General features: G+C 39.9%; 1 protein-coding gene and 1 long non-coding RNA gene across 2 annotated transcripts in view; both read left to right on the top strand.

The window, feature by feature from the left end:
- LOC117521716 (cAMP-specific 3',5'-cyclic phosphodiesterase 4D-like) overlaps nt 1–23,135 on the top strand; it is a 120,729-nt gene extending 97,594 nt beyond the window's left edge. Inside the window, exon 16 of the mRNA XM_034183053.1 lies at nt 22,117–23,135. Coding sequence (XP_034038944.1) covers nt 22,117–22,602 — 486 coding nt within the window. The 3' untranslated portion in view covers nt 22,603–23,135. The remainder of the gene's footprint in view (nt 1–22,116) is intronic.
- Nucleotides 2,938–5,188, top strand: LOC117521717. Its single transcript, XR_004564030.1, has 2 exons — nt 2,938–3,018; nt 4,998–5,188. It is a non-coding gene; the product is annotated as an uncharacterized LOC117521717 (long non-coding RNA).
- Nucleotides 23,136–27,481: the final 4,346 nt, after the last annotated feature.

Genomic DNA, 27,481 nt, shown 5'->3' with positions numbered 1-27,481 from the left:
TTTTTAACAAACTGCAAAATAAAAAAAGGCTTTTGTTGAAATGCATGACATTGGCCTATATATTCAAAATGTAGCCTGTGGAGAACATGTTTTATTTGTGGCAAAACTTCGTGCTTCAAAGTGCTGACCGATTTTCAAGCAGCTGCTTTTCAGATGTTGAATTTTCACGTTCAATGATGTGCTGGTGTCAGGAAGCAGGACTTGTGCAATCCTTTTCTCCCCACCAGAGCAGCACTTGAGGATGCCTTCGACACTAAGGACTAATATGCATCATCATCAAAATGTGTGTTTTCGTTAGTTCCATTTTCTCACACTGCTTCATGTACAGTTTATTTATTAGCACTTCCTGTCAGAAATGATAAAAGTTAACTTTTCAGTCTGTGTTTGTAGTAATGATGTATTGCATTTTACAGCGAGGTTCATAAGTACTGGGGGTTTTTTTTTCCTTGTAATTTTGCTTCTGTCCACTACCAGCATGAGCCAAGCGGGAAGGTTCCTGTTTCGAGACCACCTCTGCCCATTCTCTGTCTAATGTGGAGATTCGTCAGAAGGGTATTCGGCATAAAACATGCACCAAGTCAACATGCAGAACCATATCTGAACTACTGTGGTGACCCCCAAGTGAAAAAGGGAGAAGCCAAATGAACGTGCTTATACTTCTGTACACCACCACAGTGGAATACAAATTAAACAGCCTAGATGTGTTTATAGCAGTGTAAACTTAGCCTGAATACAAAGGGTTTGACATAAAATATTACATTAACCATTAGGAAATACAGTCATTTGTATACAGACTCATCCATTTTCAGAGGCCATAAGTAAGACATTTAATGTATTAAAAATCTAAATATATAATATTATTCATCAATTTTACAGCCAGTGTTACAGTACAGTCAGGATGGTTATATGATTATTTCCAAGTTAATAGATATGTCTTGGACTTCATTTACATCAATCATTAAAAATACAAACATGGTGGCACTGTATGGTAATCTGTCTAGAGGGAGGCAGTTCTCAAAACTGAGTGACTTTTAAGGAGACTAGTGAGGGAAGCCACCAAGACACCCTGACGGCATTGAAGGAGTTACAGACTTCTGTGGCTGTGATTTCAGGAACTGTCTTCATTGTGGAAACATTTGTGCGTTGCACATCGCCAGTCAGTTTCATGTCAAGGTACAAAAGGAGTTTCTCATAAAATTTGTCAAGTTTGCCAGAAGGCACATGGGAGGATCATGTCTAGATGTGATCTGTTTTCTAGGATGAAATCCTCTATTCCACTCCAATATGATGCCCATTTTCTCTCATCCCAGCCACAAATACATATAACTCATCCAGAGCTGTCATGGATGTCTTGGTGGTTTCCCTCACGAGTGTCTTTCACACACGGTTGCTCCGTTTCTGGGAATTACCTGCTCCAGACGTCTTTACCATACAGTAACATTGTTTGTGCTTCTTAATGGTTGAAGTAAAATGAAGTCCAAGACATATTCAGTGACATAGAAATTGTCATGTATCCATCCCCTGACTTGTCTAAAGAAGGCTAACTACAAACTTAATGATTTGAATGTTTGTCCAATTACTTATGGACTCTGAAAATGGTGGTCCTATATACAAAAATATTCTTAAATCATTGAGACATATTTTGCAAGGCCCTTGAATTAAAGCTACAAGCACATCTTGGTTCTTTCATTCCAGCGCCACTGTTTTGGTATATAGAGACAAAATTACAAAAAACTGTCACTCCCCAAGTACTTATGCCTCAGACCGTAGGTGGAAAGGTCAAACAGGACAGATTTCAGCTATTACAGTTTCCTGCGGCTTCCTTCATCTCTTGTGTGCAGATTTTATCCTATACGACGCACAAAATACTCAGTGACATTTTTTATAGATGAAACACACAAGTGACACAGATTTCTACATAGGTTTTGTCTTGTTTCCATTTTGATGTGGTCAGATTGCACATATGTAAGTGATCTTTGATCCACACAGACAACACCGTCATGGCCTGAACAGTCATGCTCGATTCATTTTCTTAAGTTTTGATTAACTTGAAGAAACAGCTCAGAATCTGCATTCTTGACAATCCAAAAACACTGTTGTTTAACTGACAAGTGTGTAATCCCAAACTCTAACCAGAACTGTATGCTTTGCCAATAAAAAAAAAAGATTCACTCTATGATGTCTTGTTCCCTGTTTTGAAAGATATTTACAGTATTTTTGTCTGACAAAAATTTATCAGAAAAAGCACGACATCCAACAGTAATTTGGTCATTTATTATTGTTGTTACTATTATCATAATCATTAGTGCATCGGATAGCTGAAAAAAAAATCCTTCAGATGGCAATACAAGCAACAAATTTGGCACTAATACGCCTTAGACATTACTCTTGAAAAGGCAGGGAGTCAACTTGATTTTTCAATAGGCAGCCAGGTAGGGGTCAATTGAAGAATTACACAGGGGTCAAAATTAAAAGATGTATAGTTTGGACTATCTGTGACTAAATGTTATGGGGTAAAAACAAAATGTCAATTTCAGTTTGTGCAGGGGTCAAAAGTTAAAGTTACTCTAATTCTGGAAAAAAAAATGCAAATTATTGGTTAATAGGGTTTTAAAAAGGAATAGTTTGCACCATGTACCATGCTTAGTTATCGTGTTATGGGGTAACATATGTCACATGTCGTAGAATCCACTGGACGTCGACACTGTTTAACTTTTACTTTGCAGACCAAACACTCAGCACAGTTCTGTGAATATTATCTTATCTGCTGCACTACATAATCCAAACACCCACTGATTACAATGCAGCATCTTACATATTCAGTGGGCGGGACTCCGTGTGAGGGATAGAGTCCTCCCCCCTAATTGGTCGCTGTTACTGTCTGTCATTCTTTCAGCCTGTGGCTAGTTACGCCTGAGCTGTCAATCAACAGGCGCACGACGAGCTGCTGCAGGTGTAAAGCGCTGGGCTCACGGCTAAGTGCTGCAGGCAAGCCGAGGAGAAAATACGTTTTTAACGGTAAATTCCGTCTTCATTTTTTAGCGCAGGCACCGGTGAAGTCTGACACTAATAGGAGAGAGCGTGTCTTGGATTTGGGTTAAAGAAAGTAGTGTTAAATGAGAAACTGTAACCTTGATTTGACATATAGCTGTGATGCTTAGCTAGCTCCCGCTCTCATTTATAAATGTAGTGCGATCATGCGCTATCAAAGGATGAAATGAGCATTTTTTTATTTGTTCCGCATGTTTGATGGTATATATGTCTTTAATTTGGGCTGTAAGTGGTGTATGAGTGTTCTTTTTTTTTAATGCAGCTCGCTAACAAGGTGAGGCTGTGGGAAAGCTGTTTGTTGACACTTTATGAGGTTTGGTGAAATAACGTTTTCTTTAAGTTACTGAGGCCTAAAAAACACTTAGCAGCCAGCCATATGGTCAGTGCTAATTGGCTGCTAGCCGCAGCGTGCTGTGCTTCAGCTGATGCTGAGCCTCTTATCTTGTTTTGAGAGGAGGAGCTGTGCCTCCATGGTGGCCATGAAGTGCAAAACACAACAGTAAATCACATAACACAACAGCAAAAGAGAAACGACAACATTAACCAAAACGGAAAAGGTAGGTACCTTTGGGCAACACAAATCGTTGCTGATTGGACAGTGGTCCGTCCTGTCCTGTGAACCAGAAGACAGTATAGAGGGTTTTCATGTGATGTATCAGTCACGTCATTTTGTGTCCCGCGGCCATTCTGGATTACGACGCGGTGGCTGCTGTGATACGCTACGTGCGTTTGGCGAACAATTGCAGAAGCTTTAACGTCGGTGTGAAGAAGCCTCACGGCACCGTGGCGCTGAGAGAGATTCGCCGCTACCAGAAATCCACTGCTCCCAGAATTTTATTTTGACAATAAAACTATATAAGAATACATAAAAATACCACAGAGGATAACACAAGAACACTTCCAATATGGATGCTTATTTACATTGTGGTCCTCTAGCACCGAGCTGCTGATCCGCAAGCTGCCCTTCTAGCGCCTGGTGAGAGAAATCGCTCAGGACTTCAAGACCGACCTCCGCTTTCAGAGCTCCGCTGTGATGCTCTGCAGGAGGCCGGCGAGGCTGACCTGGTCGGCCGCTTCCTAGTTCACAATATCGCAGTGTGACACTGTCGGCCAGTTCGTTACATCACCACTAAATTCACTATCTGTATAAGATACGATCCACTGAACCAACAGCTACACATCGATCACGATAAATAGCTTTACCTCGAGGATTTAAAGCATCGTATAACCGTACATTCTTTCCATTTTTCTATCACGCGCCAGCCTCCTTGTAATCCAGAATGGAGACGGCACCTGTCCTGCAACAAATCGGTCACGTGATTGAAAACCCTCTATACTCAGGCACCAGACGAACAGAAACAATGAACGTGCCGCGATGTATTGCCAAAACTGTGGCAAAGAGTTCGAGAAAAAAACAAACTTCTGCAGTGATTGTGGGAACAGGCTAAAAGAAGACGGTGACGACACTCACACGCGACCTTCAAGTTTAAGAGCACATACGTTTTCACTAGCGGTGCTCATATTTTGAAAACATGTAAACCTTCTGGTTCACAAGACAGGACGGACCACCATCCAATTGGTGACGATTCGTGTCGCCCGAAGGTACCTATACCTTTTCCGTTTTGGTTAATGTTGTTGCGCGATTTGCTGTTGTGCTGTGCGATTTGCTGTTGTGTTTTGCACTTCAGGGCCACCGTACCCCCCCTTTTTTTTTTTTTTTTTACTTATCATTCACATGGAATGAAAACACGTGTGGCTGTTTGTGTTACTGGCAGGTTTTTGGCTGCATCATTGTGTTTTGCATACAGGGCTGAATGAAATCACCCTGGGGTCACGGGCTGCTAATCTCTGTGGGATCTGATCATTGTTTTGACACAAATCCCTCATTAGTAATGTCTTCTACAACCAATCCCTGCAACTAAACATGTCATTTCCATCCTTCATAGATGGCTTCAGTAAATGTCACATATGGACAGAAAGAGACCACAGACCAGAACTTCGATTACATGTTTAAAATCCTCATCATCGGAAACAGCAGCGTAGGAAAGACCTCCTTCCTTTTCCGCTATGCAGATGACTCTTTCACGCCAGCTTTTGTCAGCACTGTCGGCATCGACTTCAAGGTGAAAACAATCTACAGGAACGACAAGAGGATAAAGCTGCAGATCTGGGTGAGAAAGTGAGCACACACGCACACAGACTTTTGATGCTGTCATGTTCGACTGTCAAAGGAATGGGGATGCAGTCTCGTTTGGGGGCTGGAGCTACAGGGGTCAAATAATGACGCATATGACAGCATCTCTCTATTTCCAGGGGAAAAAACTTTTCAAATTACACGCAAACAAAGTGAAAAAGAAAAAGTGACGATGCGGTGGGAAAGTGGACATGTGTTGCGGTTTGTTTATGACCCATAGCACAAACGTGTTGAGGTGGTTTTGCAGGTGAGAGAACGGAGCTACTGTGTTTAGCTGTGTCAGCTAACACTTACCGACACAATGTCTCCCACCAACTCGCCTTTTCTTCACTGGGAACCGAAACAAAAAAAAAACTTTTTCGCGACTGCTTCGGTGATTGCACCCAAAAACATAAAGGTACACCATTTATCCTTATCTGTGTGAAGTTATGCTGTGTATATATGAAATCGAGGTCCCTGTAAGTGGTCAAATCCCGCAATATCATGGAGGGTTCAGATGAGACTGTGGTACCCTGTAGAATCGTCATTAATGGAAGGATTTTCACACAAGAAAACAAATCATAAAATCATCTCAAGGCCAGGGCTTCTCAAAGTCTGGGGACAATTTAATCACAGCGCAGCAAACGAGGTCAGTGGGCTGAGTGAGTCAAGTGAGGTGGATTGTAGATATCCTTCCGCTCAGTGCTTTACAGGCTGCTGCAGGCAGCAGAGGAGGGGGAGACCTACTGCCGCTCGGTGACAACAGGCTTTCTCTTTCAGTCGCCAAACATCAGAAAAGTCTCCAGTAATGCCAGAAAAAGTAGCTAGATTTGCCGCTAGTTGCTTTCAAGAAAATAAGTCATCAAGAGGGTCTGGAAAGGCACCAGATTTGGCGAGAAAGTTGCCAAGTTGGCAACACTGAATGTAAACACACGCAACACGAACTCACCCGTGCACAGCCCTGTACCAAACCGAACGTCCCATACCGAAATAGTTCAATACATATACATGTATCATTGCACCCTTAAAAAAAAAATATATATATATATATATATACACGAGGTCTGTCCGAAAAGTAACGGACCTTTTTATTTTTTTCAAAAACTATATGGATTTGAATCATGTGCGCTTGCATCAGCCAGCTTGAACCTTCATGCGCATGCGTGAGTTTTTTCACGCCTGTCGGTTGCGTCATTCGCCTGTGGGCAGGCTTTGAGTGAGCACTGGTCCAGCCCCCTCGTCGGATTTTCATTGTAGGGGAAATGGCTGAGCAACTGCCGCTTTACTCCATGAAAATTTTTTTCAGAAACTGTGTGAGACAGCCAGGTGGAAACCATTCGGAAAATTCAGATGGCTTTCGGTGAAGATTCTATCGGCGTCACACAAATTAAGGACCATTACAACCGGATTAAAGACGGCCCACACCGGCGGAGGGCGCGCCGCGCTCCGAGCGGCCATCGACAGGCTGAAACGACCAGATCATTTCCAAAGTGAAGCTGTGTTGATCTGGGACGTCGTGTGACTACCAGAGAAATCGCAGAAAATGTGGACATCAACACTTTTGCGGCACATTCCACTGTTACAGGAGATTTTGTAATGAAAGACGTGCGGAGGAATTCGCACATCGGGACGGAGCCGCTTATGGCGCACAACAAACACCTCCATGTTGGAAACCATTCGGAAGATTCAGACGGCTTTCGGTGGCTTTTCAGTCGTGTGACTATCTGAGAAATTGTGCATGAGCTGGACATGCCCCAACATGTCCTGTGAGGCTTCATCACGGCGTTGCTTTGCGCCATGCGGCTCCACTGCGACACGCAGAATTCCTCCGCTCCTCTTTCCATGACAAAAACTCCTGTAACAGTGGAATGTGCCGTTCATTTCTAAACTGGACGCTGTGTTGATCCGGGACGTCGTCTGACTAGCACAGAAATTGCGGAAGACGTGGACATCAGCACTTTTTCGGCACATTGAGACAGACGTGCGGAGGAATTCCGCGTGTCGGGACGTTTCCGCATGGCACAAAGCAATGCTGTGATGAAGCCTCACAGGACATGTTGGGGCATGTCCAGCTCATGCACAATTTCTCGGATATTCACACGACTGAAAGGCAACCGAAAGCCGTCTGAGCCATCTGATAGCCGTCGTGTGAGACCAACACGGAGGTGCTTTTGTGCCGCGCCATGAGCGGCACGGTGGCGTATCCCTCTCTTTCCATGAAAAAAACTCCTGTAACAGTGGAACGTGCCGAAAAAGTGCTGATGTCCACGCCTTCTGCCTTTTTTGTGGAAGTTAGACGACGTCCCGGATCAACAAAGCCTTCACGTTGGAAATGATCTGGTTGTTTCAGCGGGGTGTCAGCCTGTCGATCGGCGCTCGGAGTGCGCCGCGCTCTGACGCTGTGGGCGGTCTTTAAACCGGCTGGAACACTCCTTAATCTGTGTAATCCCCATAAAATCGTCGCTGAAAGCCATCTGAATTTTCCGAATGGTGTCCACCTGGAGGTCTCTCACAGTTTCTGGAAAATTTTGATGCAGCAAAGCTCCAAATCATTCAGACATTTATTCGCAATAAAAATCCGATGAGAGGAGTGGACCACTGCTCACACAAAGCCTGCTCACAGGCGAATGATGCAACCGACAGGTGTGAAAAACTCACGCATGCGCACGAAGGTTCAAGCTTGGCTGATGCAATCACACGTGATTCAAATCCATATGGTTTTTGCAAAAAATAAAAAGGTCGGATACTTTTCTAACAGACCTCACATATGTATGTATGTATGTATATGTTTACACTTAGATACCAATGAAAGGACATGTTGCATGTTTTTTAATACTCAGTTAGCAACACAGCATCAAAGTACTCATGATTGTAAGTCTCCTTGTGCACATGCGCTCATAATTAGTGGTTTCTGATGGTTTTTTTTATTCCTCTCCCTAAATGAGGTAACAGATGCATTTCCGGGAAAACGTGTCACTTGGCAGGGTTGGGTATCGAGAACCGGTTCTTTTCGGGTATTGTTAAGAAATGATTCAATCCACCGATATCAATAGCCCTTTTTGCTTAACGATGCCCTTATTGGTCTTTCAGAGCGGCCGTTGTTTTTGAGGGTGTTTGTCGGGAAAATGATCATTTCTCTACGTTGAGTACAGACCTTGCAGCAGGTCTGTAATCAACCGTTTCTGCAGCGCGACTCCACTCTGAAGCATGAACCCATGAAGCAATGCTTCGATCCACTGGCTTGTTGGTTCTTTGATTGTTGCAGTCATGAAACGAGAATCGTCCTCCGTTGTGTTGGCACAGCTCCAAACGTTGCGCGGCTCTCTGCCGAGACAGAGTCTGGTCGGAATTAATAACTTCAAAATCAATCGCTGCTTTAAATAAAATGACACCTCTTTACAAATGTTGTAATACAGACAAGAAACTACAATCGACTAAAACGTTTTTTATCATCCCAAAATGAGACGTGGTGCGTTCTTTATGAATTACATCCTGACCTGCAGTGCAGCCAGCTGCAAGAGCTCAGCTCAGATGTATGGAAAGACATTCATGCCAATAGTGTCTGAAAGAAATTCTTTTGACAAAACTACTGATTTTGTTTATTCCTATTTATGTCCAGAGTTTAAGGATCCAGTAACCAGTTTCACATTTATTTACTTTGTCTCAATAAAATGTTGTTCAGTTTCAATTCAATTTCAATTTAATCAGCTTATAAAGCGCCAAATCACAACAAAAGCCGTCTCAAGGCGCCTCACGCAGAACAGTTCAACATAAAAAAAATTAAAATAAATAAAAAAATTCAAATGCATAATTAAAACAGAAGTAAAAGAATAAAACATAAAAAAATAAAAACAATTCGTAAGAAAGAGAATAAAAATAGGTTTTAAGTCTTGACTTAAAAATGTCCACAGACTCTGACTGCCTCAAGGTCGCAGGAAGACCCTTCTACAGAGCAGGTGCACGATAAGAAAAAGCTCTTTGACCTGCAGACATAGAAACCTGTAAAACCTACTTTTAGTACACAAAAAAAAAATTCACAAGAAGTATCGATAAGTAATCGGAACGATAAGCGGAATCGATAATGGTATCGATAAAATCTTATTGATACCCATCCCTGTCAGCAATTCTCGGCACTCGTCTGACGTAGTTAATAGCAAAACAGAAACATCTCAGACAGAGACAAGATCGAGTTAAACGAATGAGGTTATGTCCGATAATGAAGCTTCCGAGCTTTTCTTTGAAAGCAGTGGCGCTGCTGTTTGTGTCACAGCTGCTGCTTTACTGCTGCTGTGATCATGTACATGCCTGGACACGCAGATATATGTGTTGTATTGGAAAAACTCAGAAGATGTTATTTTCAGCAGATATGGACTATCTAATTTGTCAAAATCCTGACAGGAATTTGAGTTGAAGGCAGAGCTGCGATCGGACATTATGGGCACGCACGCGATCAGAATCGGAGAGCAAGTGGACCTGGACATTATTCTCTGGCCGAGTGGAACTTGAAAATGATCTCTGGCTGTGGATCTGAGTGAGGATGAGTGGACCGTTCCATGGCTGGCGATCGCAATTGCAATCACATTTAGATTTACTTCTGGCTGAATTTGAACAATATATAATCAGTATCAAGCTTTTTAGACTCTCTCAAATGTCATAAAACTGTCAATCTCTATAAGGAACTTTTTAAGAGAATTAATGTTGAATAAGCTCTTTTAAAAAAAACTGACATGCGGGTTAAAACAGCAGTTTAAATTTTTTTGCTATCACTTGTTTCATTCCTATTTTACATGCAACAAGGAGTTGGTCCCAAGGTCAGACTTGATGAGTAATCATTGATATCCCCCCCCCCCCCCCCCCACCCCCCGGAATTTACTGGATTCTGGGTTTTTACTCATGTCGTTAATGTTTCCAGGCTTCTTTTTTTTTTTTTTTTTAAATAACATATGTCAAAATCCATTCATTCAGTTCCACGCCCAAACAGTTGATGGCGGTAATGCGCTGTGTTGGTTTGCAAGCCGCCAATAATCTCTAAAGGAGGAGGGGAGTGTTGTTTTGTTTTGGGTTTGGGAGTGTATTAAGTCATATTTTTAGGGACTGCATGGTGGCTCTAACAATTTACTTTGTTGTGGACATTAAAAGTTAGGAGCTGCGTATTTCTTCCAGTAATCCTACATTAAGTGGAGCTAAGGGGTGAAGCTCCCAGCTGCTAAAAAATGTTAACGCCATTGTCATGCAGATGAGAGTTCAGCTCTGTCTGCGAGTCATAACTACAAGAATAAAGGAATTAATCTACCAGACTTTGCTGACTGTGTTCACATGAAGCACCTGGAAAAAAACAGAACATTGACATTTTTATGTTTTCCATATATACGAGGGCTGTCAATAAAGTAACGGTCCTTTTTATTTTTTTCAAAACTATATGGATTTCATTCATATGTTTTTACGTCAGACATGCTTGAACCCTCGTGCGCATGCGTGAGTTTTTCCACGCCTGTCGGTGACGTCATTCGCCTGTGAGCACTCCTTGTGGGAGGAGTCGTCCAGCCCCTCGTCGGAATTCCTTTGTCTGAGAAGTTGCTGAGAGACTGGCGCTTTGTTTGATCAAAATTTTTTCTAAACCTGTGAGACACATCGAAGTGGACACGGTTCGAAAAATTAAGCTGGTTTTCAGTGAAAATTTTAACGGCTGATGAGAGATTTTGAGGTGATTCTGTCGCTTTAAGGACTTCCCACGGTGCGAGACGTCGCTCAGCGCTCTCAGCCGCCGTCGTCAGCCTGTTCAAGCTGAAAACCTCCACATTTCAGGCTCTATTGATCCAGGACGTCGTGAGAGAACAGAGAAGTTTCAGAAGAAGTCGGTTTCAGCATTTATCCGGATATTCCACTGTTAAAGGAGATTTTTTTTAATGAAAGACGTGCGGACGGGTCCGCGCGTCGGGACGCAGCCGCCGCGACGCTCCGCCACAGGAAAACACCTCCGTTGGAAACCATAACAGGCAAGTTGGAACATGCCCAAGCTGTTTAAACAATTTCTCAGTTACTCACTTGTTGAAAGCCATCAAAAGCCGCCTGGATTTTACAAATGGTTATCAACACGGAGGTGTTTTTCCTGTGCCGCCACACCGCGTCGGCTGCGTCCCGATGCGCGGACCCGTCCGCACGTCTTTCATTAAAAAAAATCTCCTTTACCAGTGGAATATCCGGATAAAATGCTGAAACCGACTTCTTCTGAAACTTCTCTGTTCTCTCACGACGTCCTGGATCAATAGAGCCTGAAATGTGGAGGTTTTCAGCTTGAACAGGCTGACGACGGCGGCTGAGAGCGCTGAGCGACGTCTCGTACTGTGGGAAGTCCTTAAAGCGACAGAATCACCTCAAAATCTCTCATCAGCTGTTAAAATTTTCACTGAAAACCAGCTTAATTTTTCGAACCGTGTCCACTTCGATGTGTCTCACAGGTTTAGAAAAAATTTTGATCCAAACAACGCGCCAGTCTCTCAGCAACTTCTCAGACAAAGGAATTCCGACGAGGGGCTGGACGACTCCTCCCACAAGGAGTGCTCACAGGCGAATGACGTCACCGACAGGCGTGGAAAAACTCACGCATGCGCACGAGGGTTCAAGCATGTCTGACGTAAAACATATGAATGAATCCATATAGTTTTTGAAAAATAAAAAGGACCGTTACTTTGACAGCCCTCGTACATATGCATGTAAACTGAACAGCCTGTTTTTTTGTTCAGACTTCTGTTCATTCAAAGTAGATTAGATGTGATACAATTTATGATTACAGATGTACTGTATGTGTATTTTAGACATGAAAGTCTCCATTTAGCATATTCTTTCTTCTACAGTATTATGCCTGATAAAGTTTGACAACAGATATAGAAGTAAAATTTTCTTTTATTTAGAAATCTTTTCCCCCATTCCATGTGGGTCTACATGCTTTTCAGATAAATATTCGCAATCGTTTGACTCTGAATAAAATGTGAAGAATTAGCAATCCCAGAAACTGTTTATAAATTATTAATATATACAGAATGTACAGAAACCTTTATTTTCAGTGATTTTAGAACAAACTCCTGAATTTAAGCATGCTGTTGCGGCTGAAATAATATTTTCATACACATACAAACACACGCAGTCCAGGTCCAAATTGATCAGAATGCAGGTGGAACTGTCTATTACCCAGGAATAAATGATCATTTATAAGAAAAGGCGGGTGGTTGAAAAAAATCTATTGTGTTTTGTAATTGGCTTATATCCTCCTCGACAGCGCCTTTGTTGTTGTTCTTGTCATCCCCTGAGACCTCCGCTTCATCCTCGTTTTTTGCGCGTATGGCTCGAGCATATACAGCTGGAGCCCCTCATTATCCTTGACTGCTGCTTCGTTCATTAGAAACTTCCTCACCTTCAAAAACAATCTATGTCACTTAAATCTTCGCTATGACTCGCTCACTATGCCTTCGCTGTCCGTGTCTGCCTGTTGGTAAACAGATCCTCGCTTTGACACCTTTACTTGCAAACGTCTAATCCCTTGTTCAGTGTAATTTTATGGTAAAAAAACAAAGACAACATGTGGGGAAAGCTTCTTTTTTTTTTTATTCTTCAAGAATATGTAAAACATCATGGCGTGGCAGGGACACTTTAAAAAAATGTACACGTTATTTTATTTGTCTAAATGCCCATGTTCCTTATAATGCTAATCAAGAAATTAGCTCCACAACACACAGATACGTATGGTTCTTAATTCTGCAGATTTTGAACATCAAAGATTTCTAAAGAAACTGTTTTTTAATTAAAAACTATTTTTAATACAGGTTTTCCTACAGAGTATCAATAGCTCCTGCCAAAACTAGGAAAACTCAGAAGTGAGTCAAGATTTTACAACTTGATGCATTAATGTGAGTGAAGGTTGAACAAGTTGATGCATTAATGTACCATAAATACTCCTATTGTTCCATTTGAATTGATACTGAAAATTATTATTTTCGAGTTTTATGAATTGTCATTTCCCTCACTGTGTACTTTTCTGAGCCACAGTGTATGTTGTTTTGGCTGGTAGCATAATTCAAGTTGTGTGAAAATACTGGGGTGGAAAACTTGACCTGACCCAACAAAAAATTAATTTTTTTGGGAGAGTTATTTATTTACTTTTTTGTTGGGGGGTAAATAGACCTAAAATTGCACCAGAATCAATCTGAGATTTCAATTTTTTTTTCTGGGGCCCTTGTCAGATATTTCAGGGTTTTTTTGGGGGGGGGGGTTTTCCCCCCATGGCCCACTTTTCATCACTGTTAATACAAATGCTGTTGAAAAGGTATAGCTGTTTCTTTACTGATGAACTGATTGTGTGGCTTAACAGTCAAGTTTAACAGATAATTATTAGAGATTCATGTTTTTTATTATTATTTTTATTTGCAATTTAACTTTAACTTTACAAACAAAGTGAACAAAAGGACACAGCAAAACAGACGACAGCTTGGTCAATTGGAAAGATAATCCAACGAGGAAATAAAAGTAAGAAGTAGTAGTAGTGGTGGGATTAAAAAGGGATGCACCGAGGTCAGAATCCACCCAACCTTACAATAATTTAAAGATAAAAGATAAATTAATGAATGACAAAATGTCACACTTATTTAATAATTTGAGAATCCAAAAAAAATAAAATACATTTCTCAAACTCCATATCCAAAATTTGAATCGGTAGTTACTACATTGGTGCATCTCTATACAATTGAAGTGTCATTTATAGGAGACCTTTTAACAGAGTGGAGGACAGATCTGGCCCAATATAATCTAAAAATGGGCACCATACTTTGTTAAACTGATGCCCAGTGTCATGAATGATGCTTGTGAGATATTCTAAAGGAATTAGCTCAAAAACAATTTTTCGCCAGCCACTAATAGATGGGATCCGGTCACTGACCCAGTTCAAAAGAATATTTTTTTCTTGCAGCAAAAGTTAGCGTATTGTAAAGTCTTTTACCAGCAGCTGTTTTTACACATTTACTTGGGAGGCCCAGGAGTAAAGATACAGGGTTTACTTCTAAATCCAATAGTAATATTTTCTCAATCTCCCTTACAGTTTTGACCCAGTATCTTTGAAGTTCATGACAAGTCCATAAACAATGAGTTAAGGTTCCTACTTCAGTTTTGCACTTGAGAGAGAGGAGAAAGGGTGCGGTCAAAGAGGTGTCTGCGGTGCGGGGATATATGAAGTCTTTGAATAATTTTTAACTGTATTGCTTTAGTTCGTGTACAAATTTAAATATTTTTGTACAAGACCAGATACTATCCCATGTCTCGTCATCAATGGTTAAAGACAACTCCTTTTCCCACACACCCCTCACTCCCTGCGTATCAGTAGTAGTTAAATTGTTCAGAACACTGTACAGAGAGCTTAGAGACACTTTCCTGCGATGTTGTTTAAACAGCATATCCTCTAATGGGGATATTTCAGGGTGGTTGATGAGAGTAGTACTATGAGTTATATGTCTTATTTGCAGAAAACGAAAAAAATCTTGCTTCATCAGTTTGTGGCGTTGTGAAAGTTGTTCAAACGACATTAGTCTGTCATCGGAAAACAGGTCCTTGAGCATCCTGACATCCTTATGTAGCCACTGACGAAAACCAGGATCAGAAGAACCCGGATGAAATGCAGGATTATTTGTTATTGGGGTCAATCAATCAATCAATCAATTTTTTTATATAGCGCCAAATCACAACAAACAGTTGCCCCAAGGCGCTTTATATTGTAAGGCAAGGCCATACAATAATTATGTAAAACCCCAACGGTCAAAACGACCCCCTGTGAGCAAGCACTTGGCTACAGTGGGAAGGAAAAACTCCCTTTTAACAGGAAGAAACCTCCAGCAGAACCAGGCTCAGGGAGGGGCAGTCTTCTGCTGGGACTGGTTGGGGCTGAGGGAGAGAACCAGGAAAAAGACATGCTGTGGAGGGGAGCAGAGATCGATTATTAATGGTTAAATGCAGAGTGGTGCATACAGAGCAAAAAGAGAAAGAAACAGTGCATCATGGGAACCCCCCAGCAGTCTACGTCTATAGCAGCATAACTAAGGGATGGTTCAGGGTCACCTGATCCAGCCCTAACTATAAGCTTTAGGAAAAAGGAAAGTTTTAAGCCTAATCTTAAAAGTAGAGAGGGTGTCTGTCTCCCTGATCTGAATTGGGAGCTGGTTCCACAGCTCTGCCTCCCATTCTACTCTTACAAACCCTAGGAACTACAAGTAAGCCTGCAGTCTGAGAGCGAAGCGCTCTATTGGGGTGATATGGTACTACGAGGTCCCTAAGATAAGATGGGACCTGATTATTCAAACCTTATAAGTAAGAAGAAGAATTTTAAATTCTATTCTAGAATTAACAGGAGGCCAATATGGGTGAGATATGCTCTCTCCTTCTAGTCCCCGTCAGTACTCTAGCTGCAGCATTTTGAATTAACTGAAGGCTTTTTAGGGAACTTTTAGGACAACCTGATAATAATGAATTACAATAGTCCAGCCTAGAGGAAATAAATGCATGAATTAGTTTTTCAGCATCACTCTGAGACAAGACCTTTCTGATTTTAGAGATATTGCGTAAATGCAAAAAAGCAGTCCTACATATTTGGTTAATATGTACTTTGAATGACATATCCTGATCAAAATGACTCCAAGATTTCTCACAGTATTACTAGAGGTCAGGGTAATGCCATCCATGGTTAGACACCATGTTTCTAAGATTTGTGGGGCCAAGTACAATAACTTCAGTTTTATCTGAGTTTAAAAGCAGGAAATTAGAGGTCATCCATGTCTTTATGTCTGTAAGACAATCCTGCAGTTTAGCTAATTGGTGTGTGTCCTCTGGCTTCATGGATAGATAAAGCTGGGTATCATCTGCGTAACAATGAAAATTTAAGCAATACCGTCTAATAATACTGCCTAAGGGAAGCATGTATAAAGTGAATAAAATTGGTCCTAGCACAGAACCTTGTGGAACTCCATAATTAACTTTAGTCTGTGAAGAAGATTCCCCATTTACAGAACAAATTGTAATCTATTAGACAAATATGATTCAAACCACCGCAGCGCAGTGCCTTTAATACCTATGGCATGCTCTAATCTCTGTAATAAAATTTTATGGTCAACAGTATCAAAAGCAGCACTGAGGTCTAACAGAACAAGCACAGAGATGAGTCCACTGTCCGAGGCCATAAGAAGATCATTTGTAACCTTCACTAATGCTGTTTCTGTACTATGATGAATTCTAAAACCTGACTGAAACTCTTCAAATAGACCATTCCTCTGCAGATGATCAGTTAGCTGTTTTACAACTACCCTTTCAAGAATTTTGAGAGAAAAGGAAGGTTGGAGATTGGCCTATAATTAGCTAATATAGCTGGGTCAAGTGATGGCTTTTTAAGTAATGGTTTAATTACTGCCACCTTAAAAGCCTGTGGTACATAGCCAACTAATAAAGATAGATTGATCATATTTAAGATCGAAGCGTTAAATAATGGTAGGGCTTCCTTGAGCCTGGTAGGAATGGGGTCTAATAAACATGTTGATGGTTTGGATGAAGTAACTAATGAAAATAACTCAGACAGAACAATCGGAGAGAAAGAGTCTAACCAAATACCGGCATCACTGAAAGCAGCCAAAGATAACGATACACCTTTGGGATGATTATGAGTAATTTTTTCTCTAATAGTTAAAATTTTGTTAGCAAAGAAAGTCATGAAGTCATTACTAGTTAAAGTTAATGGAATACTCAGCTCAATAGAGCTCTGACTCTTTGTCAGCCTGGCTACAGTGCTGAAAAGAAACCTGGGGTTGTTCTTATTTTCTTCAATTAGTGATGAGTAGAAAGATGTCCTAGCTTTACGGAGGGCTTTTTTATAGAGCAACAGACTCTTTTTCCAGGCTAACTGAAGATCTTCTAAATTAGTGAGACGCCATTTCCTCTCCAACTTACGGGTTATCTGCTTGAAGCTACGAGTTTGTGAGTTATACCACGGAGTCAGGCACTTCTGATTTAAAGCTCTCTTTTTTAGAGGAGCTACAGCATCCAAAGTTGTCTTCAATGAGGATGTAAACTATTGACGAGATACTCTATCTCACTTACAGAGTTTAGGTAGCTACTCTGCACTGTGTTGGTATATGGCATTAGAGAACATAAAGAAGGAATCATATCCTTAAACCTAGTTACAGCGCTTTCTGAAAGACTTCTAGTGTAATGAAACTTATTCCCCACTGCTGGGTAGTCCATCAGAGTAAATGTAAATGTTAAGAAATGATCAGACAGAAGGGAGTTTTCAGGGAATACTGTTAAGTCTTCTATTTCCATACCATAAGTTAGAACAAGATCTAAGATATGATTAAAGTGGTGGTGGACTCATTTACTTTTTGAGCAAAGCCAATAGAGTCTAATAATATATAAATGCAGTGTTGAGGCTGTCATTCTCAGCATCTGTGTGGATGTTAAATCGCCCACTATAATTATCTTATCTGAGCTAAGCACTAAGTCAGACAAAAGGTCTGAAAATTCACAGAGAAACTCACAGTAACGACCAGGTGGACGATAGATAATAACAAATAAAACTGGTTTTTGGGACTTCCAATTTGGATGAACAAGACTAAGAGTCAAGCTTTCAAATGAATTAAAGCTCTGTCTGGGTTTTTGATTAATTAATAAGCTGGAATGGAAGATTGCTGCTAATCCTCCGCCCCGGCCCGTGCTACGAGCATTCTGACAGTTAGTGTGACTTGGGGGTGTTGACTCATTTAAACTAACATATTCATCCTGCTGTAACCACGTTTCTGTAAGGCAGAATAAATCAATATGTTGATCAATTATTATATAATTTACCAACAGGGACTTAGAAGAGAGACCTAATGTTTAATAGACCACATTTAACTGTTTTAGTCTGTGGTGCAGTTGAAGGTGCTATAGAAAGGTTCGGTCGGGGTGAACATAGATGTTAATTTAGAATGACCCTCAAGACAGCGCACAATATTCCATGCCTTTAGGGTGATCAGTGTAATAGGATTTGTACAGTATATTTGAATTTCTTTTAGATTTTTAAAAACAACAGATCTCTTAATTTGCAGCCAGACAATGCCGTCTCAACATCCATCCAAACAGAGGTTTTGTTATTACTGACCCAATCCTTAATAAACCTTAAATGGGCACTAAGTTGGTATAATTTAATATTAGGCATATCCAAGCCGCCCTTAGAACTTGGTAAGTGTAAAACCGCCATTTTAAGCCTGGGTCTACGCTTGTTCCAAATAAATGAACTGAGACAACCATTTACATCTTTTAACACCCTTTTAGAAAATATTACAGGAGTCATTTGAATAGGATATAGCAGTCTTGGCAACACATTCATTTTAACCAAGGCTATTCACCCTAGCCAAGAAATAGGCAGTGAGCTCCAACATTCTAGTTCCTGCTTAATTTGATCAAATAACGGTTCAAAATTGGCTTTATATAAATTATCAAAGGAGGGAGTAATAAAGATGTCCAAATAAACAAACCCATCTGGTGACCATTTAAATGGAAAGGCAGATAAGCCTATAATGTTTGGTATTGATGAAAGTGTCCCAAGAGGTATAGCCTCAGACTTTGCCACATTAACTTTATATCCCGAAAACAACTGAGTCCATCAGGTTGACAAGAGCTGCTACAGAAGTTTCAGGGTTAGTGAGAATAATCAAGATGTCATCCGCATACAGAGTTATCTTATGACATAACTGTCCAATATTTAAACTATGAATTGTAGGTGACATCCTTATCGCTTCAGCCAGTGGCTCTATAGCCAGGGCAAAAAGAAGTGGCGATAAAGGGCAGCCCTGCTTTACTCCTCTCCCTAGAGAAGTACTCAGACCGAAACCCATTTGTTAAGACTGCTGCTTGTGACCCGCTGTACATTACCTTAACCCAATTAATAAAATTTGTACCCAAATTAAACCGATTTAAAGTATAAAATAAAAAAGACCACTCAGTTCGGTCGAATGCCTTCTCTGCATCGAGAGAAAGCACCAAACCAGGAATAGATTTTCTTTTAAAAGCTTCAGTCACATTGAGCAGACATCTGACATTAGCAATAGAGCAACGACCTTTTATAAAACCAGTTTGGTCCTCTTTTATTAACATTGGCAGTACAGTCTCTAAACGAGAGGCCAAAACTTTAGAAAGTAATTTCCTATCCACGTTTAATAGAGATATAGGCCTATAAGAGGCACACAATTCCAGACATTTTCCTTTCTTTAAAATCAAAGATATATTGGCCATATATCTCCATGCTCATAGAACCTCTGCTTGGTAAATCTTTTTTCCTCTCTGCATCTCTAGTTAGAAGACAATTTAAAGCTGATCTAATTGAGGTAATTTCTTGCCATAATTTTGACGAAGAGGAAACATATATCCTTTCCTTATCTATCAATTCAAGTTCAGAGATTTTTGCTTCTCCAGTCTTTGGTGTTTCTTTGTAGCAGTGTATGATATAATCAAACCCCTAGCATATGCTTTAAAAGTTTCCCATAAAATAGACGCGTTATTAGCAGAGGGGGTGTTAATGACAAAAATGCTCTAACTTCTGAGGAGAAATAGGATACAAATGTCTCATCTTTCAGTACAGAAGTGTTAAGTCTCCAATAACGAGACTGGTGTGAGGGAGATCTGAGGTTCATGTCCAAGATCACTCTAGCATGGTCGGAGATAAGAATACTGGTAATTTCACAGGAAAGAATTAAATGCAAATCAGTTCTGGGCAGAAAAAAATCTATTCTCGTTTGGCATTTGTGTGGGCTAGAGTAGAAAGTGTACTGTTTATCTGATGGATGAACACATCTCCAAGCATCTACCAAACCAAACTCATCACACAGAGCCTGAAATGCATTGGCTTGATGGGAGGGGAGTATTGTACTATGTGGAAATCTATCAATAAGTGGATTAAAAATTAAATTTAGGTCCCCGCCTACAATAACTGTTGAGTTAGAAAGAATCTGTGCTAACTCTAGAAATATTTTGGTAAGAAAATTGGTTGGGTGGGCAGGAGGAAAATAAACATTCATTAAAATTATATTTTCACCTTGTAAAGTTCCTTTTACTATTACATAGCGACCTTTGTGATCTGTAATACAATTGGACATTTTGAAAGGCAATGTTTTCTTTATAAGCACAGCAACTCTACTTCTAGTTGTGAAAGATGAGAAAAACCCTGATTGTATAATCCTTGTTGTAATTTTGAATGCTCAGTGTCATTGAGATGTCTCTTGCAAGAAAGCAATGTCTATCCCATCCTTTTTCAGACTATGCTTAATGGGATTGCACACCTCGTACATTCCAACTACACAATCGCAATTTACCCATTGAAATTAACAAAGAAATATGTTAAACATAGATACCCATGTGTGACAAACACAACGCCTCCATAGAGAAGAACCAGGTAGAGAAACATCATGTACATCCATTTATAAAGTCACATATGTCTGTGCTCATTCAGACACATGCATAGGCAGTCTATAATTATTGGACAGTGGCACACTTTGTGTATATGTATGTGTGTTATTTTGATTCTGGAAACCAACACTGTGGAGTTGAAATGAAGCAATGAAGATATGCTTGCAGTGTATTTAAAGGGTTTAATTAAAAACACTGCATGAACCATTTAGGAATTACAGATACTTTTAGACACAGACCCCATAACTAAGAGGACAAACTAAATATTTGTATTATTATGATTATAAATCATCACTTGGAGAGCCACTTTTCTTTACAGGGGTCATGGGATGGACACATGAACATTTTGGGCTTCATTTACATCAATCAAAGAAATATAGACACTATGGTACTGTACACTGCACACAGAAGGATTTTCTTAAAAAAAAAGGGGGGGGGGGGTGTTTGGCAGAAGAATCTGGCGATTTGATGTATTGTGTTAAAATAATTCTCTGTTCCACTCCACTGTGAAGCTGCTACAGTTGGTGCAACAGACAAAAGTTTCTCTCAGCATATCCACAGAAGCCTGTAACTCCTTCAATGATCTCTGGGTGCCTTGGCGGCTTGCCTCATTTATCTCCTTCCTATGCAATCGCTCAGATTTTCAGAACTCCCTCCTCCAGACAGATTTACCATAAAGTACTGTAGTGTTTATATTTCTTAATGACTGATGACATAATGTCCAACTTCCAAGACATATGCAATAACTTATACAAATGTTAATGTATCTAGTCTTGTCTTGTCAAAAGAAAACTGGCTGTAAAGTGATGATTTATATTACAAATTTTCCTTATGCTCAATTTTTCCAATTAACTGAGTTCTGAAAATGGAGGCACCATGTATGCTGTAATGCTACACTTCATTGTCCTTGGAATTTGGAAAAAAAACAAGCTCAAACTTGGAAAATTGCATTGGAACGGCCATTCAAGCTCACATAGTCAGCTGTAAGCAAAATGACCCTTTTTGTTCATTTTGACTCGTATGTTTGATGGCCGGTTTTACTCAATAAATGTATCTGATGGGTATTGACTTGAGTTGTAAATCTTGTCATTGCTGTCAGTGTGACGGTGGGTCTATCCCTCTCCCAAGATCTCTAGCCATGAATTTCCTGCGGGTATCCATGTTTTCCCGAACAGATGGACTGAAACATATTTAGATTGTAACTCAAAAATAATGCATCATCATTTCTAAATGGTTGTCTCATTTCAGCACCATTGTGGTGGCGCACAAGGGCAAAATTACACAAATTATCACTGTCCAAACATTTATGGACCTCTCTGTCATGCAAAGTCTGAAATGCTGAAAATGTATTTTGAAAAGCAGTTTTCACTTTGCCAAATTAACAGGAAGACCACCACACAAATAAAACCTTTGTCTCATTCTTCCAGGTGGGTTTCATTGACTACATTGTTCATCCTCTTTGGGAGACGTGGGCCGACCTGGTTCACCCCGACGCTCAGGAGATCCTGGATACATTGGAGGATAACAGGGAGTGGTACCAGAGCATGATCCCTCACAGTCCCTCACCCAATCCAGAAGGCCAGGATGAGGTACCGCTTGGAGAAGAGTCCTCATTGCTGGCAGGGGAAAATGTTTCAGTGTTGGTCGACAAATTCCAGTTTGAACTGACCCTGGATGAAGAAGGAGAATCTGACGCAGAAAGTCCGCCTGAAGAAGAGGTGGGTTACAGCATTGGCAGGGAAGTCTCCAGAAATGATTCTGATGCAGCATCGGCCACAACTCATGTGATTTCCCAAATCACTTGTGATGCAGGCAGAACGTTTGCTTTCGGCTCTGCTAATTCTGCGGAGCAAATCCGAGAAGCGGAACAGGAAGGTGTGTCCGGGGAACCACGATCCACACCAGGCACATAGCACCAGTCAAAAGCTATTTGTTTGTTTTTGCCATTTTGGTTTAGTTTTCTTTAATTTTTGGTGCCCGGCCTCCGTCATTCCCCTCATCCCACTCCATCCGATCAACTGCCTCTGGTTTCCACGGTGACCGCAGGGATGCTGGTTCATGTTGTGAGCTTCTGCGCTCAGCAGTTAGTTACACTGGAGAGAGACAGATGGAGGAAATCAACTTTATGGCTGGTCCTTTTTGTTTTGGATGTTTTTTTTTGGGGGGGGGGGGGGGGGTCAGTCATACTGTGAATGAAGCTTTTGAAAAACCTTTTTTTTTTTAGCCAAACCCAAGGTCTACTACAACAAAGGGCACACCTGTTTCCTCTTTTGGAGTATTTCTAAAGTCAAGCATTATTCTTAACAAACAACAAGGCGGACTGAGACGTCGCCAAACTTTACAGGGACAGTGCTGCCCCCCTGTATATTTGCTTCCTTTGATCTAGATTCATAAAACACTTACTAAATGCATAAATGAACAGAAAGGAGATATGCAGGACTTTATTCAGGAAATTTGAATGTAGCAGATATTTTGAGTATTTTGTGTGTGTATGATAATCTTTCAGTTCTTGTGACTGGTGTTGCACAGTCAAAGAACAGTAGTTTAGGAAAATGAGATGAAGAACTGAATGGCAGTTCATTTATATTATTATATTATTATTATTCTTATTCTTATTATTATTGAGGCTTAGACATATTTAAGGTTTATTATATCTGCTTTTAGGATCATGATAATATATTTTCTTAAACAAAAACCAGAGTCTGACTTAGTACACTTTCACTGGTCTGTGCACGTGGCGCCACCTAGTGTTAAGATGATTAGGAAGTTGCACAGCTCTGCAGAAGCCTATAAAAAATATTCAAATTTCAACTGTAGGTTCACCTTATTTATCAGTTAATCATTCCCGCATATTTTTGGAACACATTTGATCAGGTTCCTATGGTGACTGAGAGAGGCCAGAACAAATTCAGACAGCCATAACGAATCCAAAATACACCTGCTTCCAATTCTTCCAATTTCTGCATACAGCACATGTAACTGTCCTTTGTATGTATTGCTTAGCTTTGCAGCAGACATGTTATTAAATTAAACAGACATCTTGCAGATTGCTACAACACAATCAAAATGTGAGCTCGGAGGACTTTAACTAACTGAATGTTCAGTGCATTGCAAATAAAGTAATAAAGCTTAAAATGATTTTCTTTTTATTTTAAATGTGTTCTTTTTTGGTATTTTTTACAACAAGAAGAGGAAGGATGGCAATTATTTGATAATAAGTAAATATTAAGTTTTCCCAAATTCTTTGTCCGTAAATGTAAAATTAATAATTGTAAAGACCTCTTTCTTGTTTTCAAAATGGACCGCTAACATTTTTTATTCAACAATATTAAGTTATCGAAAAAGTACAAATGCCAAATGGCTGTGTTGATTTGAAACTTTTAATATAGTCTGTTTAGTATGTCTGTAATGCTTCTTTGCAGTTTTTTATAAGTTATTAGTATAATTTTGTATTTGCTTGCCCCTATCTGTTTTGTATTTGTGCTTCTCTTCAATTTAAAAAATAATAAAATAATAAAAATCCAAAAATATAGCTAACTTAAGCATGCAATCATTAATATAGTAAATAAATGAGCTTAGCACCACAATGGATTGAACATTTTGTTAATAAAAGACCTCTAGGCAGAAATCTCTTTTGTGTTGCTTGAACTTCCATTGTTTTGTGGATATTTTTATTAATTTGTTTTTTTTGTTGTTGTTGTTCTTTGCATTTGATAGCGGTTTCTCACTTTGCAAAAATGTGTTTATTATTATTATTATTAATGCAACCAGCTGTTGTTGAATTGATGCAGGGGTGTTCTGCATTTTCCAGTGTCGTGGCCTCTCTCAGCCATCGTACCTTTCCTTCAAGTGAAGCACTTTATTTTTTGTTCATTGACAGTTTTGTTTTTAAGGGCTTGAGCTAAAAACAGAACACATTTGAGGTGGATGACTGACAAACACTTTGTTACTGATTTTCAGCACAGACACTAAACACAACATAAACTATAAAGCTGCAAGCAATGCACTGTTAAATCCTTTGTTTTTCCTTCACAATATGTTAAATGTGACAGTCGCACACTCGAATACTGTCAGTAACGTCCATTTACACAAATGACTGGACCAACTGGGGTGTATAATAGATGTAATGAAGGTTAGTATCAGTAACACTTAAAAAAAATAAATAAATAAATAAATACAAGAAATCATCAACAGAGTCTCGGTAGCACAACAGTTTCATTCATTTCATGTCACTGATCAAAATGTTGCTCTTCACGGGGGCATAGCCAATGACAAAACAACTGCCAAGCAAACATGACACAACCCGTACTGTATTTCCATTGTGCCACTGGCTACTTTCCATCCATGACTGATAAAGCTGGTTGATTGTAGCACCATGTGTGCCAATTTGACTTTTTTTTCTTATGTCTGTCCAAACAGTACATGAAATTGATAGTCTTAAACTGGTGAGTGAGCGGATGAATGTTTTGACTTTTAATGTATTTTAGTGCAGCAGATAACTGAAACAATCATGCAAATGATGATAAAAGCATCAAATTCAGCAGAAATACTCCTTAGACACTCCTCTTTTGAAAGAAAAAACAAACAAACAAACGATTGGCCACTTGACTTTTCAATCGGTGGTCAGGTAGGGGTCAATTGAAGAATTACACAGAGGTCAAAATTAAAAGATGCTCCAATCATATTGAAAAATATTCCACATTATTTGCCTCATCATAAAGATTCCAAAAAGGTATAGTTTGAACTATCTGTGACTGAATTCTATGGAGTTACGGGAGAAAAAGAGCAAGAATGGTGACAAACCTCAGTTTCATTTTGTACAGGGGTCGAAAGTTAAAGTTGCTCCAGTTTTGGTAAAAAGTGATGCACATTATTGGTTGAGCTAATAGGATTAATAAATGGAATAGTTTTGACAGTGTTGAATGCTTGGTCTCCAAAGTCCAAACGTCTATTGGATTCTATGACTTGTGACATATGTTACCCAGTAACGTGATAAGTAAGGATGATACATGGTCCAAACTATTCCTTTTTAAAACTGTTAACTAGTAATCTGCATCACTTTTTACCAAAATTGGAGCAACTTTAACTTTTGACCCCTGTATAAACCGACACTGACCTTTGTCACCATTCTTGCTGTTTTTATTCCACAACTCCATAGAATTCAGTCACAGATAGGCCAAACTATACCTTTTTGGAATCTTTGATCAGGCAAATAATGTGGCATAGGTTTCAATATGATTGGAGCATCTTTTAATTTTGACTCCTGTGTAATTCTTCAATTCACCTCTACCTGAACGCCAAATGAAAATTCAAATGGCCAATCGGTTTTTTCAAAAGAGGATTGTCTGAGGACTGTTTCTGCCGAATTTGATGCTTTTATCACCATCTGCAGGATTCCGCTTTAAATATTCTCATCTGCTGCACTATTTGTTAAGAAAAACCAAAGCACTTTGTGGGGTACATTTGCAGTTTTGTACTTCCAGTTGAACATTTCTAGTGTGACTCTTTCACTGTCTTTTTGTTGAAGCAGCCTGAGGGCTGAGCTGATGCTGCAACATGCTGCAGAAGGACTGAAGTGCTGTTTGCTCTGTTTTTAACAAACTGCAAAATAAAAAAAAGGCTTTTGTTGAAATGCATGACATTGGCCTATATATTCAAAATGTAGCCTGTGGAGAACATGTTTTATTTTGTGGCAAAACTTCGTGCTTCAAAGTGCTGACCGATTTTCAAGCAGCTGCTTTTCAGATGTTGAATTTTCACGTTCAATGATGTGCTGGTGTCAGGAAGCAGGACTTGTGCAATCCTTTTCTCCCCACCAGAGCAGCACTTGAGGATGCCTTCGACACTAAGGACTAATATGCATCATCATCAAAATGTGTGTTTTCGTTAGTTCCATTTTCTCACACTGCTTCATGTACAGTTTATTTATTAGCACTTCCTGTCAGAAATGATAAAAGTTAACTTTTCAGTCTGTGTTTGTAGTAATGATGTATTGCATTTTACAGCGAGGTTCATAAGTACTGGGGTTTTTTTTTTCCTTGTAATTTTGCTTCTGTCCACTACCAGCATGAGCCAAGCGGGAAGGTTCCTGTTTCGAGACCACCTCTGCCCATTCTCTGTCTAATGTGGAGATTCGTCAGGAAGGGTATTCGGCATAAAACATGCACCAAGTCAACATGCAGAACCATATCTGAACTACTGTGGTGACCCCAAGTGAAAAAGGGAGAAGCCAAATGAACTTGCTATACTTCTGTACACCACCACAGTGGAATACAAATTAAACAGCCTAGATGTGTTTATAGCAGTGTAAACTTAGCCTGAATACAAAGGGTTTGACATAAAATATTACATTAACCATTTAGGAAATACAGTCATTTGTATACAGACTCAATCCATTTTCAGAGGCCATAAGTAAGACAATTTAAATGTATTAAAAATCTAAATATATAATATTATTCATCAATTTTACAGCCAGTGTTACAGTACAGTCAGGATGGGTTATTATGATTATTTCCAAGTTAATAGATATGTCTTGGACTTCATTTACATCAATCATTAAGAAATACAAACATTGTGGCACTGTATGGTAAATCTGTCTAGAGGGAGGCAGTTCTCAAAAACTGAGTGACTGTTTAAGGAGACTAGTGAGGGAAGCCACCAAGACACCCATGACGGCATTGAAGGAGTTACAGACTTCTGTGGCTGTGATTTCAGGAACTGTCTTCATTGTGGAAACATTTGTGCGTTGCAAATCGCCAGTCAGTTCATGTCAAGGTACAAAGGAGTTTCTCA

This window comes from Thalassophryne amazonica, chromosome 12, assembly GCF_902500255.1.
Source record: "Thalassophryne amazonica chromosome 12, fThaAma1.1, whole genome shotgun sequence".
NCBI classification, from domain to species: Eukaryota; Metazoa; Chordata; class Actinopteri; order Batrachoidiformes; family Batrachoididae; genus Thalassophryne; species Thalassophryne amazonica.
Note: the sequence above shows the minus strand (reverse complement) of the source record. Positions and strands in the feature narration are given on the sequence as shown.